This window comes from Chinchilla lanigera, unplaced genomic scaffold (assembly GCF_000276665.1).
Source record: "Chinchilla lanigera isolate Chin_1 unplaced genomic scaffold, ChiLan1.0 scaffold00085, whole genome shotgun sequence".
In the NCBI taxonomy this organism is placed as follows: domain Eukaryota; kingdom Metazoa; phylum Chordata; class Mammalia; order Rodentia; family Chinchillidae; genus Chinchilla; species Chinchilla lanigera.
This window is the reverse complement of record NW_004955486.1, coordinates 7,865,807-7,878,428: the sequence shown is the minus strand read 5'-3', so window position 1 is coordinate 7,878,428 and position 12,622 is coordinate 7,865,807. Positions and strand designations below refer to the sequence as shown.

Sequence of the window (12,622 nt, the reverse complement as noted above, 5' to 3'; positions counted from 1 at the left end):
TACCTGTGTCTTGAGAGCTCCCTGGGCACAGCTGGATGCTCTAGAACATTCTGCACGTGTGCTGCGGGGGAAGCTGGTGGAAGCTGCTGTTGCCTGCGCACTAAGATCCCCAGCAGTGTGGGCGTGGGTTGGGGCCCAGGGCTCAAGGCAGCTCGACTCCCCTCAGAAGCTTCCAGCCTGCTTTCCAGACTCAGGGCCGAGCTGTGCTTGCATTTAGCACGTTAAAGTGACTTACAGATTGCTTTTCATTATAACCATGAAATAAACGACAAAATATGTAGTGGTCTTTTTATTATATTAATATACTCAAGCTGAATTAACCCATATGCCCTAAGACAGTAACAATAAAAATATATTATAATTCTGGTACCTGAAATAAAGACAAATAGAAAACTGTTAAAACATTAAAAAATTGCAAATTGTCATTAAAGGCATTTACATTTGTATTCTAATGCAAATTTATCAATACAACTTTTGTAGATTTAGTATCTTAAAATATGAAAATAATATAAATAAATATTAAATACCCACGACATAAGCGTAAGTGCAAGTTCATTTATTAGTTCCAGGCTTAGGTATTTAATTTTGAATGGCCAAGGGCTCTCACAGGTCCTCTTGGGTCGTCTTGTTCTCTTAGGATAACTGTAGTGCTTTTCACAGCCACTAATCACGGCCAGAGTCATCACCACAGAAACTTGATTCTCCAGTAACCAGCACAAGAAGTAGGTGGGAGACCAATTCTGTTTGTTAATCACTAAAAATGGGTTTTTAATTTTTTGAGACATGGTCTTACTATGCAGTCCAGACTGCCCTCAAACACAATGATCCTTCTGTCTCACTTCCCAAGTGTGGGGATTATAGGTGCAGCCATGCCTGGCTAAAACATGAATTATTTTTATAAATGTCTTAGGAGACACTACATCTATTAAATTTAGATTGCAGAGAAAAGAGTAAGTCCTCGGTTAGCTTTTCTCATTTTAAAGAAGTGCTTTCTCTGTTCTTAAAAGATGCATTACAAAGTAAGGGCCAACATCTCTGGAAACAATACCACCGTACAGACACCTGGCACCTGTACTTCAGCTTGTCTAGTAAAGTTTTATGTTCTCTCTCCCCACACAAAGATTTTTAATAATTATCGTGTTGGTGATCTTGTTCTTATTCAATGATACCATGAGGTATTAGTTTGCCAAAAAGCAGAGGTTAATCAATCCAAATTCTTGGTTACCAACGTATCCGGGGACCTCAGTGTTCATGTACCTATTAGTTTTGTCTGAGACAGTCTCGCTGTCCAGCTCAAGCTGGCCTTGAACTCACCATGTAGCCTAGGCTGCCTTGAACTCCTCACGTTAGTTTTGATACATATTTCATTGTTTCACATGGTTGGGGGTTAAAAGCATTCATACACTAATTGCAGGGTCATAATTCCCTCAGTCCCACACACTTCAGACTGCATTTTTTTTGGTGTCGGGAATCAAACTCAGGACCTTGCACTTGCCAGGCAGGCACTTCTGCTCTGAGCTAGATCCCCAGCTCCCGGAGTGCATTTTGAAAGCTGCCTATGCAACCTCAGGATGCAAGCAGTGCCCTGGCCACTGTGGGTGGGCCTGTCCCTCAGCCCACGGCTTCCTGGCGCTTGGGGCAGAGGGCATGGAGACAGGACAGGATAGGCGTTTCCAAGTGCATACAGGCAGCTCATCTTGCTGGTCGCTGGAGGAAACCCTGGGGCCTAATGGCCTGTGAGGAGATACTTTCCTGAGATCTGTGTTAGATCGGAGTCTTTTAACATCCTATGAACTGTCTGAAAAACTGGGCTTCCGGTCCACTTACAGCCTGGGGGAGAAAGGACAGAGCAACAGACCTGAGCCAGCCCGGGCTTGCAGAAGTGTTCGGTGCCAGGACCGAAACTGAACCCTGTGGACGGGCTGTGAGGTTGGTGCGGGGCTGGCTGGGCGCATCACCATCACGCTTCTCCAGGGCTCGGCCAGGGAGCGATCTGCAGCCCTGACCACAGGGAGGGCACAGGCCACACAGGCCGGGGCCTCGGACAGCACGGGCTGGGGCTGGGAACAAGCTCCCGTGTGCAGGCGGGTCCTGGCAGCTGCTGTCTCTTACATTTCCTTGTTCACCTGTATGCCTTTATTCTGGCTGTTGCGCTCTGGTCCCCGGAGGCCAGAGGGGCTGTACCCGAGGGCTGCAACGTCAGGGGTGGGGGACTCAGCTCTGGGGTTCTTTGGTCACAGCCGTGCACACCGTTCAGCGGCTGAACAGAGCAGACCAGGCACCGCCGTGGGAGCCGGGGCCATAGGGACAGCAGAGGGCTGTGCGTCCAGTGTTCTGGAGGAAGGGTCTGGAGTCAAGACACTGGCCTGGTCCCCGACGTGTCACCGCTTGGTGTACGTCCGGCTGGAGCTCTTGCTCAGGCCTCCCTTTGGGGTGGGGATTTTGCTTCCGGCCTTTGGTCCTGAGATTCCTGACTTGGCCGCTGTGGGGCCTTTATCTGTGGTGGGGACACAGACACACGAGACTCAGGGCCCGTGCTAGTGCGGGCTTGGGCCGGGGGACGCTCGGGAGGGCAGAGCCTGGGGCCGGGCGATGGCCGCCCCCCGGCTGGCAGGGTCAGCACTGTCACAGGTGACCGAGGTGAGGACTGGGCAGGCTGCTCACGCAGCAGCCATGTGGCAGCAGGAGGGGTGGAGGGAGAGGACGAGCAGGGGAGAGAAGCAGGGCACTGCTCCGCCGTCACTCAGGCCGCTCCGCACCAGGGCAGAGTGCCAGGTGAGGAGGAGTATGGTCTCCCGTGTGGCTGAGGGCCGCTGTCCTGCATTTGTAAGAGGGCCAAGGATGATGTCTGCCACGCGACACGGGGCCTGCTGCAGATGGAGCCCTGCTCTCACTGCCCTGCTGTGACCTGGAATAATTTTCTGATGATCAGAAAGACGTCTCCTAGGGCAGCGTAACCCTGACAGGAAGTAGCTAAACTGGCAATTCATGAACTGGGCAGAGGCTTTACCCATGGGTCTATTTAACCTCACATTTCTCAACCCCTGGGTCCGCCCTGCAGAAGGTGCCAAGGGCCTACGCCCTGCCCTTGGGTGCTGGGGCACTGACCCCTCCGAGAGCAGCCGCAGTAGGGAGCCAGGCTGTGAGGTGCGAGGACACTGGGGACCCGGGGCCGTGGGCAGTGCTCACCCTGCAGCGGTGCCTGGGCCTTGGGCAGGACGTGTGTCTTGCGCAGGTTCATGGTGCAGCCAGCGGAGCCCATCAGGTGTGCCTTCCATGCCTGCAGGCGGAGGCGGCGTCAGTCACTGTGCTAGCCCAGAGCACCTCAGGCTGCGGGAGGGGGCTCTTGGCCTGGCTGGGCCCCAGCAGTGCCTTCCACGACCGCGGAAGACCGCGGGGCTACCTTGGCGAGCACCCGAGTGCTAAGACCTGGCAGCCTCATTCCATGCCCCAGCAGGCCTCAGGAGTCAGAAGGAGACCATACGGCGGCCACAGCTCCTACTGGGGCCCTTGGATTTGCCTTATTCTGCAGAATCGGTGAGCGCCTGACCGCTCAGACAGGGCCAGTGCGGGACATTCTGGTCCTGGTGTGCTTCGGACAGTCACCACTGTCCCCCAAGGGTGTCCCTCCTCTAGCCCCCCGCTTCCAGACTGCTCCTCACTGGGCCAGGCCCTCACCTCTTCTCCAGGAGTGAAATTCTCGTGGCACAAAGGACACCGGTTTGCCAGCTTCTCAGATTTGGCAGCTGAAATGGCGGTGAAAAGGATCCTGTTAGCCATGTACATGTGAGCGTGAAGGAGGGACGGGGCACATGCGCTGCCCTTGGGCCGCCCACTGACACACCGGGCCCTTGCGCAGGCTGCAGCAGCACCTGCCCCGGGGATGCCTGTGGGCGAGGGTGGGCAGGGCCGGGCCAGCACTCACGGTTGCACGCCTTTGCTTTTATGTGCCGGGGCAGCTCCTCCTTGGGAATGGCCTCGCTGCAGCGGTAGCACTTCCCGAAGGCGTCCTTGCTGTCGCACTCGGTCAGCAGGTGCTCCGTCAGGCTGGCGATCTCCACCACCTGGGCCCGAGAGACGGCACGGCGTGAGCACACACAGCGTCCTTTATGTGCCCACCCGGCCATGCGACCGCTTGTCCTCAGGGCCCCTCCTGGTGTCTGCGGTCAACTCCTTGCACTCCCCACCACACGAAGGCCATGTTAAGAGGCAGAGACGGGCAGAACTGCAGGTGACTCAGATGTGACCGATGTAATCTTAGTGGCCACGAGTGGCTCGGGGATTCAATGTGCAGCCCCGGGGTCCAACTTAGGCTCCCCTGGCCTTCTACGAGTGTGTGTGGAAAGAACGCTCCTGGCCCTTTCATATCCAGGCAGGGGTGACATGCGGGGGGCTCTGTCTGCTCTGGTGTCTCCCTGCCGGCCCTGAAGAGCCCTGGAAAGGACGCGAGTCTGTTCCACATCAGCTTCCATCCTCTGAACAGGAAAGCCCAGTGCATGGTGGGAGGGTAAAAGCTCAGGGCACGGAAGATCTGAGAAGCAGGACACAGGGTGTAAAGCCTGAGACACCGGCAGAGTGATGGACGACCTACATTAGAGACTCACTCCTTAGAAGACCAGGGACAGCCTGCCAAGAGAGACGCAGGACGGGGTCCCTGCTCGCTAACTGCATGGGCTCCCGTGCATACATGCGGGGCGATGACAAGTCAGGGACAGACTGTACTGTCAGTGTGATGGGCACAGCGTGGGGTGGTTTACAGCAGGACACCGTGTCTGACAGGCAGAGGGACAGGCTCCATAGCCGGCAGGGCTCGGCTGAGGATGTGGCCCCTGGTGTCAGCTGGTGTAGTCACACAACGGCAGCCTCTGCCCCAGCTCGGCACCAGGCAATGGCACAGATAGTGAGCCCACGCTACGCAGGCTCCAGTGCTCCTGGGACGTGTGCACGGCCGTCCCAAGCGGACGCAAGCGCAGCCACCGACAGTCACACACAGAGTGATGCTTGACTCCTCAGACACCGCTCGGATGGGCAGAAACCCAGGGTCTCAAAGGGACCACGCACGGCGTGTGGCCACTCATGCAGGGCCCCGGAGCCCTAGACCGCAGTGTGGTGTCAGACATCAGGAGAGCACGGCTCTGGGAGACCTGCCGGGCGGCGGTGACCAGTGGGGGAGTCTGATGACCGTCCTCTATGTGCCCCAGTGACTTTTCTCAGAATGCTTCTTCTGCAGCTACAAGGCCTGGGGGTCCCCGCAATGCGGCTCTTGGCCGCTGGGCTCTCCAGGTCAGGGCACCGCGGCGGCGCTGACCCTCCTGGCCTGGGCCCTGTGCCGGCGCTGACCTGCCTGCAGTGGCCGCAGCGCGTCAGCATGAGGCAGTGCTTCCAGTAGTGCAGGTCCAGGCCCTCCTCCGTGAAGGCCTCGCTGCGCTCCCCGCAGAAGATGCACAGGCTGCGGGAGAAGCCAGAGCAGCGGTGACTTGGTGCCCAGCCCTGTGGCCTGGGCTCTCCCTCCTGGCCTGAGACCTGAGCCGCTCGGCTGAGGGTGGCGGGGTCCTGAGCCATCAGAGCTGGAAAAAGTCTTCAGCTAGCAGTGAGGCAGGGCCGGCCCAGCCCTCTGGAGGCAGAATGTGCCAGTGCCACCAAGCGCACGGCACAGTTCAGGGGCCGGGGGAGTGGGGATGTTTCCCTCCCGCTCCCGCAGGCACCTGGCCAGGGAGGCACAGTCTGCTCCCGGGGCTCTGACTGCACTTGCCCTACAGAGCAGGATCCTCAGCCTGGGCGTGTTCCAGGTCTGAGATTGTGGGAGGGCCCGTCCGTCACTGGTCATTAGGAAGCGGGGACACACAGCTACCCAGAGTCCCTCAGTGGCTCCCCCCTCAGGGCAGGGGCCTGGCCCAACTCACTTGTCCAGGTAGTGGCTGACCGGGACGTCGAGTGGTGCTGCCATCCTGCCCGGGCTGTCTGCAGAGACGGAGCGAGGACAGTTCAGTAACTCCTCGTAGAAGCGCTTACATTTTTAGTAAGGGGTTGGCAGCACTGTACACAGCAGGCGGGAGCTCAGGGGCTCAGGGCACCTACCCTGGTTCCTGGGCTTCTCAGCGGCGCTCTCCTTTCCCTAAGACAGATACGGGCAGCTCAGGGACAGGGCTGTGGGCCGCGAGCCACCGCCTGCCCTGCGCCTGGCCCTGGAAGCATCTCCACGTTCCCTCCCGGGTTTCTGGTCACAGCAGCTGAACGCCTGCTGCTCTCGCTCTCTCCCAGCCCCTCTGGGCTCAGATCCACAGCGCCTCAGACACCAGCTGCGCCAGGGCCACCACCCAGACCCCGGCAGCACAGGGCTCTGGCACGGTCCTGGTGACAGCAGCTGGTGTCCCTGCAGTGGGATCTGCGTGGGAGCATGTGTGAGGGGGCAGTGATAGCCACTCGCTGGCGTGTGACCTGTGTGAGCCCCACTGGGCCGCAGCCCTCGCGTCTTCACGTTGACCCATCAGCATCAGGCTGAGCCTGGCACTTGTGCCGGGAGGAGCGGGCAGGAGGGGCGGCAACCCCAGCCGGGCAGTGCAGGCTCCTTCCGGGGGTCCTCCTGTTCTCCCAGTGACGCTCACACTCGCCCTCTAGTGGGGATGCCGCTACGGTCACCCCCGTGGGGCCAGTGGTGAGGGTGAGCGCAGCAGGCGGCGGAACACAGAGGACGCAGGGCGTGGTGCCCCCCACAGCGGACACACTGTCCTCCTGTCCCCGCAGGGTGCAGGGACAGCAGGGAGCAGCTGCCCCTCCTCCAGCTCCCAGCAACCCACACCAGCAGAGGGGCTGGGGGGGCCTTTTATGCCCCCACTTGAAAGGCCATGGAGGATAAAGGTGCTGCCACACGACCCGGACCCCGGGAGGGCAGCGCTGCATATCTGTGTAGCAGTCAGTTTTGGGGAAGTCACCGCCCAAGCCCGCGCGGGCACCCCCACCTCAGCCTCGGCCTGGGTTCCTTTCAGAGCTGCCAGCTGCCCTTGCAAGGCTTTGACTTCTTCTTTCTTCTGTTTTTCTGCTTCTTCTGTAGCTGCTCTTTTCTGTGCCTGGTAAATAAGTCATTTTGCCATTAGAGTCACACGAGGGGCCACTGACGAGGGGAGATGACGTCTCACATGCCACGAACAGCTCTCTCTTACACGCCGTCCTGTTCACTGAGCCAAGTGCACCTAGGACTAAATGCACACCCTTCAGCTGAGTCTAATACGTTTACTGACAGGAGAAGCTGCGGTTGGTGCTGTCGCAGATTGGGCCGCAGGTGACAGGGCCGGAATGGGAACTCGGGCTCTGCGGGGTCTCCCGGGCGCAGGGCTCCTCCTGTGCCTGTTATTTACTCGTGTGCCAAGGGCCTTCCTCAGCCCAGGCCGAAGTCCTGGGTCCTACGGCGCTTACCCTAAGCTCGGCGTGGGTGGGCCTGCCGTCGATCCTGGCGAAGCCCTCGAAGATGCTCTTGTAGAGGAGGTTCCTGCGCAGGCTGCTGTTGTCTGGGGGAAGGTACTCCAGGACAAGCGCCTGGTGCTCCGCGTACATGTCCAGGATGACCCTGACCGCCGTCTCCCGGACCTCGTACACCCGGTGTTCCAGGGCACTCACCGCGAACTGAGGACACAGTCGGGAGGCTTGTTACCAGGTCTCAGGGGAACCGAGCAAAGTTCTCCCGCTGGGGGAAGCACGGGCACATCACAAGCGTTTGATAAATAAGACAAAACCACCAGCGCTGAAGCCACGGGCGGAGACCCAGACGTGCCTGCTGTGGCTGCCACACACAGTGGCCTCTGCCGCGTGTCCGTCTGCTTTGCTGTCTGCCCGCGCACACGCCCAGCTGCACCGCCCCGTCCCCTGGACGGGCGAGTGGGTGGGAGGGACTCGGCAGCTCTAGCCTCCCGTGCACAGTGCTCTCCTGTCCTTGCCTCAGTGGCCTTAGAGTGGCACTGGACTTGAAGGACAGAGCCCCAAATGACCTAGGGGGACGAAGTGTCCCCCTCGAAAACTGCCTTGGCCCACACCGAGTGCGCAGCCAGCCGAGCCGGGCAGCAGTGCCCCCAGCAGCTGAGGTGGACACCGGGCAGTGGGCACCAGCACAGGGGTGGAACCGGGCTGCTGCTGCCCGCGAGGCAGGGGAGACGGGGACACTGCAGCGCCTGGCAAAGTGGCCGTCTGTGCCAGGAGAATGCAGGGACTCTGGGGTGAGGTGAGTGCAGGCGTCAGTGGAGTCCGTGGAGGAGTCTCCAGTAATGATCAGGCAGGGACGGGGCGGGGGCGGGTGCTGCCCTCCACCTCCTGTAGCCATGGTCACTCACAGGCGCGGGATGCGTCCGGGCCTTGACGGACCGCAGTGTGGACAGATCACAAACTGCAGCAGACAGGCTGTGGCGCCCCGTGTTCGACTGAGCCAGGATGACTGCTCTTTGTCTTTTTGTTTTTTGGTAGCTTAGGCTGGCCTGGACTCACTGTATAGCTTAGGCTGGCCTCAAACTCACGGCAATCCTGCCTCAGCCTCCCAAGTGCATGTGTGCCACCACACCCAGCTTGATATCTCTTAAACAGTCCATGCAAGGCTGGTGTGGTGGCGCACGCCTGTAATCCCAGCACTCGAGAGGCTGAGGCAGGAGCATCATTGTGAATTCGAGGTCAGCCTGGGCTACAAAGTGAGTTCAAGGCCAGCCTGAACTGCATGACGAGACCCTGTCTCAAAAAGACAAAACAATATAAAACAATGCAAAAATAGTCCATTCATCAAACACCAAGGCGACACGCTCTGCACTCTGGGCGCCGCCTGTGTCACACGGGCCACTTACCTTCATCACGCTGTCCACGGTGAAGCCTGAGCCCGCGGTGCCCAGGTCTCGCAGCAGCCGGGCCAGGAGATCCACCTGACTCATGGCCAGGTGCGCCGAGCAGTTAGGTTTCAGCGGCTGCACCAAGTAGGACGGGATCACCTGCAGCGCGCGGACCTCCTTACACAGCGCCATTTCCTACACAAGCAACACGGCCTGTTAGTTTTCACTGGAAAATGCTAGAGGTGATTGGGTCTGACTCAGCAGAATTTCAAAGAAAACACTGAGTAAGTAACGACAGTGACAAATTGCAGGAAAATTATAGGTGCCTAAAAACATATCCCACCACCTGGTTTTTATGAGACTGTGTACTGCATGTTGGACTTGAACTTACTATGTGGCCCACGATGGCCTTGAACTCCTCATGATCCTCCTGCCTCAGCCTCCTGAGTGTAGGGATTATAGGCGAGTCCCCCCCCTCAACTCAGCTCATATTTCTATTTAAAGGAAGACCTGAAGTGCAAGAAATACCACGTCTTTTGGAAGACAACATCCTCCCCAAACGCCCAGCTGTACTGCCAAGCAGAGGACGGCGATGCATGGGGGACATCTTGTTCTTTCTTTCACATTAGTGTTTCCTATTTTTCCCTATTCTTTTATCCAGAACATTTAAGCGTCTTAAAACTACACAGGTCCTTCTGGGTTTGCAGCCATAATCCTTCAAGAAACAACGGAAGAGCTGCATTCCTTCCAAAGATACATATGCACCCTCACAAAATTTTGCATGACACTTAAGGAGGCTATGGGTTTTTGGAGGTCAAAGTGTGGAACCTTAGGGACGACTGAACCTCGCTGGGTGTGGTGGCGCATGCCTGTAATCTCAGCACTCAGTAGGCTGAGGCAGAAGGATTGTTGCAAGTTCGAGGCCAGCATGGACTATAAAGTGAGTTCATGGCCAGCCTGAATGGCATAGTGAGACCCTGTCTCAAAAAAAAAGAAGAAAAAAAAAGAACTATAGTACTGAACCTAGCAGCCATGCCTGTTGTTCCAGCTACTTGAGAGGCTGAGGCAGGAGGATTACAATTTCGAGACCAGCCTGGGAAACTTAGCAAGAGCTAATCTCAAAATAGAAAGGGCTGGGGATGTAGCTCAGTAGCTGAGCACTTGCCTACTATGTGCAAGGTGTGGCTTTAATCCCCAGCCTCACAAACAAAACAAAAACTCCTAAACTAGATGAATTTATTAGCCAATTTCGAGAGAACAAAATTAATTCTCGTGGGACTGTGCAAGGAAGCTTCCATCGATCCGCACCTTGCTCGGTTTTCCCAGCCTAGGCCAGGCACATTTCGTGAAGGAAGGAACACATTCAGACCAGAGCAGTTGCTATCTTTTCTTCAGCCCAAGCTTTCTCTTGTGATACACTTTCCCACGGGTTTTTACTAACAGCATATGCAGGATACGAGAAGCAGTGGCAGAACCGTGCACTTTGGCAGAGGGGAGGCGAGCGGCCCGGCCCGCAGCCCCCGTGAGGAGCTGCGTCAGCTGCGGCTTTGGGCTCACAGGGAGGTGCAGACCTGAATGAAGTTGGAGGCTGTGATGCGCAGGCGGGCGGAGGAGTCCCCGGTTCTGGCGAGCAGCGCAGGAAGGGTCCTCTCCACGCAGTGTGAAGTTTCCAGTTTGCCCAGCTTGTGCTTGGGTATGTACTGGGTGACGAGCACTTTCAGCAGCTTCAGAGAGGCCTGGAAGACCTGGGAGAGGGGGTAAAAACAGATGAGCTATGAAAAAGGGACTTCACCAAGGGCGTGTGTGAAATTCACTGCTGGTAATAAATACGAACATCGTGTTCAAAATGACAACTTGTCGGATGGGCTGAAAACAGGTTGAAAACTGTGATCCCTTGCTGGGGAGGAGCACAGCGCGGTCCCGGCTGCCCTGGCGCAGCCGGGCCGAGGCTGACTCGGGAAGCTGCGGCCACCGCTCAGGCTCCTCAGGAGCACCTGCTCGCGAGTGCGTGCCATGGCAGCAGAATGAGCCCTCTGCACATCCCTGGCGGGGCACGGGGACAACTGGTGGTGGAAGAGAACAAGCACCGGCAGCTCCCACTCCGCATTTTGCAGCACCCATCCTGGCTCTTCCCGGAGCAGTGGGCCGTCCCTTGTCGGGCCCTGGGCTCCTGTGGGGCGGCAGTGCCTGGACTAGCCGGCGGGGACTCACCGAGGTCACTATGTCCTTGATGGCTCGGCGGATGAGGAAGACAGCCGCACGCAGCGTGTTCTTTGCATCCTCCTTTGGGGTCCCAGCGGGCATCTCCATTAGCTTTTTGTACAGAGCGAGCAGCGCGTCCTCGCGGCAGGACCAAGTCTTGGAGTAGGCCCCGGCGACCTGTCCAAAACACGAGGTGGCCCTGGTTCAGGAGGCAGCACTGCCGCCCAGGCTGGGCAATTCGGAGGTAGGTCTACATGCGTGCACCACCAGGCCTGTTTGGTACTTAGTTACAGGGCTCTGCAGGGTACATGTGCAGACTTACAGATACAACGCTGTGAGGGGAAACGTCAGACGGTGGTAAGGCAGAAAAGGACTGAAAGCTCCACCTCAGGACACTGAGGCTGAGGCCAAGGGCTGCCTTGCTCGCTCCTGCGAGGGGACGTGTCCTCTCCCACTACACTGTCACTTTCCTGGAACTAGCTGGTGTTCCACGAAGGCGCATCAGTCTGCGCTCTGGGAAGACCAGGAAGACACTCCCAGTCTCGAATGGATCTGTGCTCTTAAAATGTGACCTCACCTCATGTTTTCACAGATAAGGCAACTAATGATAACCCAGCGCTTCCTGAAGGGGAATCACTGGTGGTCCAAACAGCCAAGGCTCGGGTGGTCCCTCTTTCCGTGTGCGTGCATGTGCATGTGCATGCACAGAGCTCTGGGTTCTCACCAAGCTCTCTCCTAGCGCGTCGATGGCGGTGCTGGCTTCTCGCAGGGCCTTCTCTGTCAGGGGCTCCGGCTCCCCGGCAAGGCCTCCTCTCCGGGTGTCGCTGGCGTCAGCCTCGCCCACTTCCGGCTCCAGCAGCGCATCCCCTGGCTGCTTGTGGGCGGTGGGCAGAGGCCTCTCGTCGTAGGGCAGGACCTCGGCCTGCAGGGGTGGGAGGGAGCGCTGCACGGCTGCGGGGTTGGGTGGCAGCCCCCACCGCCTCCCATGGCTGTCGGGGGTGAACGGACGTCGGAGAGGGCTCTGCGGCTCACTCCCGGCATCATCGTGTCAGAACCATTTATACAACGGGTCGGAAGTGAGGGGAGACCTTCTGCTCCTTTCTAGGCTTGCTCCAGACCTAATAAACAAGCACCATAGCCCCGCTCGGACTACTACTGAGGAATTGCTTCCCAGTTACTGTTTTCCACCCAGGGACACGGAGATCGTGAAAGTGAAGGCTGTCATTTTCCTGACAAGATCACTGGTATTTTCTCAGGTTACCACTCTGACATAAGAGCCAGACCCTGCTGTGGTGAACACGCCGCTGTCTGGGGCTCTGACCTACAGCAGGAGGCTGCATTCAAACCACCTTCCCCTGAGCTGCCACGCAACGCCGCACGCCCTGGCCAGGAGCTGCGGCCCACCCCCGGCAGGGCCCCGTCCCCGGGCTGCAACGCCTCAGCACTCGCCCACGGGACGACGCGCTCGGTCTCCCGCACAGACAAAGCCACGGGGTCAGCGTGGCGCACTCCGGGTGGTTAACAGAAGAGAGATGGCCGCCCCGATCGCTCTGCCCAGGCTGGACTGGGCGCGCACCCGCGTGAGCTCCTCACACTCACACCGCTCTGCCCAGGCTGGA

General features: G+C 58.2%; 1 protein-coding gene across 3 annotated transcripts in view; it reads right to left on the bottom strand.

Annotated features, from left to right (window-relative positions):
• Window positions 1–830: 830 nt before the first annotated feature.
• The window catches only part of Cep104 (centrosomal protein 104kDa), a 27,678-nt gene continuing 15,886 nt past the window's right edge, over window positions 831–12,622 (bottom strand). Inside the window, exons 10-23 of one of the 3 annotated variants that reach the window (XM_005404138.2) lie at window positions 11,728–11,925; window positions 11,013–11,180; window positions 10,373–10,546; window positions 8,820–8,996; window positions 7,414–7,620; window positions 6,960–7,067; window positions 6,079–6,115; window positions 5,904–5,961; window positions 5,341–5,449; window positions 3,926–4,064; window positions 3,679–3,746; window positions 3,190–3,280; window positions 2,367–2,497; window positions 831–1,830 (exon numbers count right to left, since the gene is read on the bottom strand). In XM_005404138.2, coding sequence (XP_005404195.1) covers window positions 2,382–2,497; window positions 3,190–3,280; window positions 3,679–3,746; window positions 3,926–4,064; window positions 5,341–5,449; window positions 5,904–5,961; window positions 6,079–6,115; window positions 6,960–7,067; window positions 7,414–7,620; window positions 8,820–8,996; window positions 10,373–10,546; window positions 11,013–11,180; window positions 11,728–11,925 — 1,650 coding nt within the window. In that variant the 3' untranslated portion in view covers window positions 831–1,830; window positions 2,367–2,381. Of the gene's footprint in view, window positions 2,498–3,189; window positions 3,281–3,678; window positions 3,747–3,925; window positions 4,065–5,340; window positions 5,450–5,903; window positions 5,962–6,078; window positions 6,116–6,959; window positions 7,068–7,413; window positions 7,621–8,819; window positions 8,997–10,372; window positions 10,547–11,012; window positions 11,181–11,727; window positions 11,926–12,622 lie in introns of those variants that run through there. The other 2 variants (XM_013504197.1, XM_005404139.2) reach the window with 2 other exon arrangements.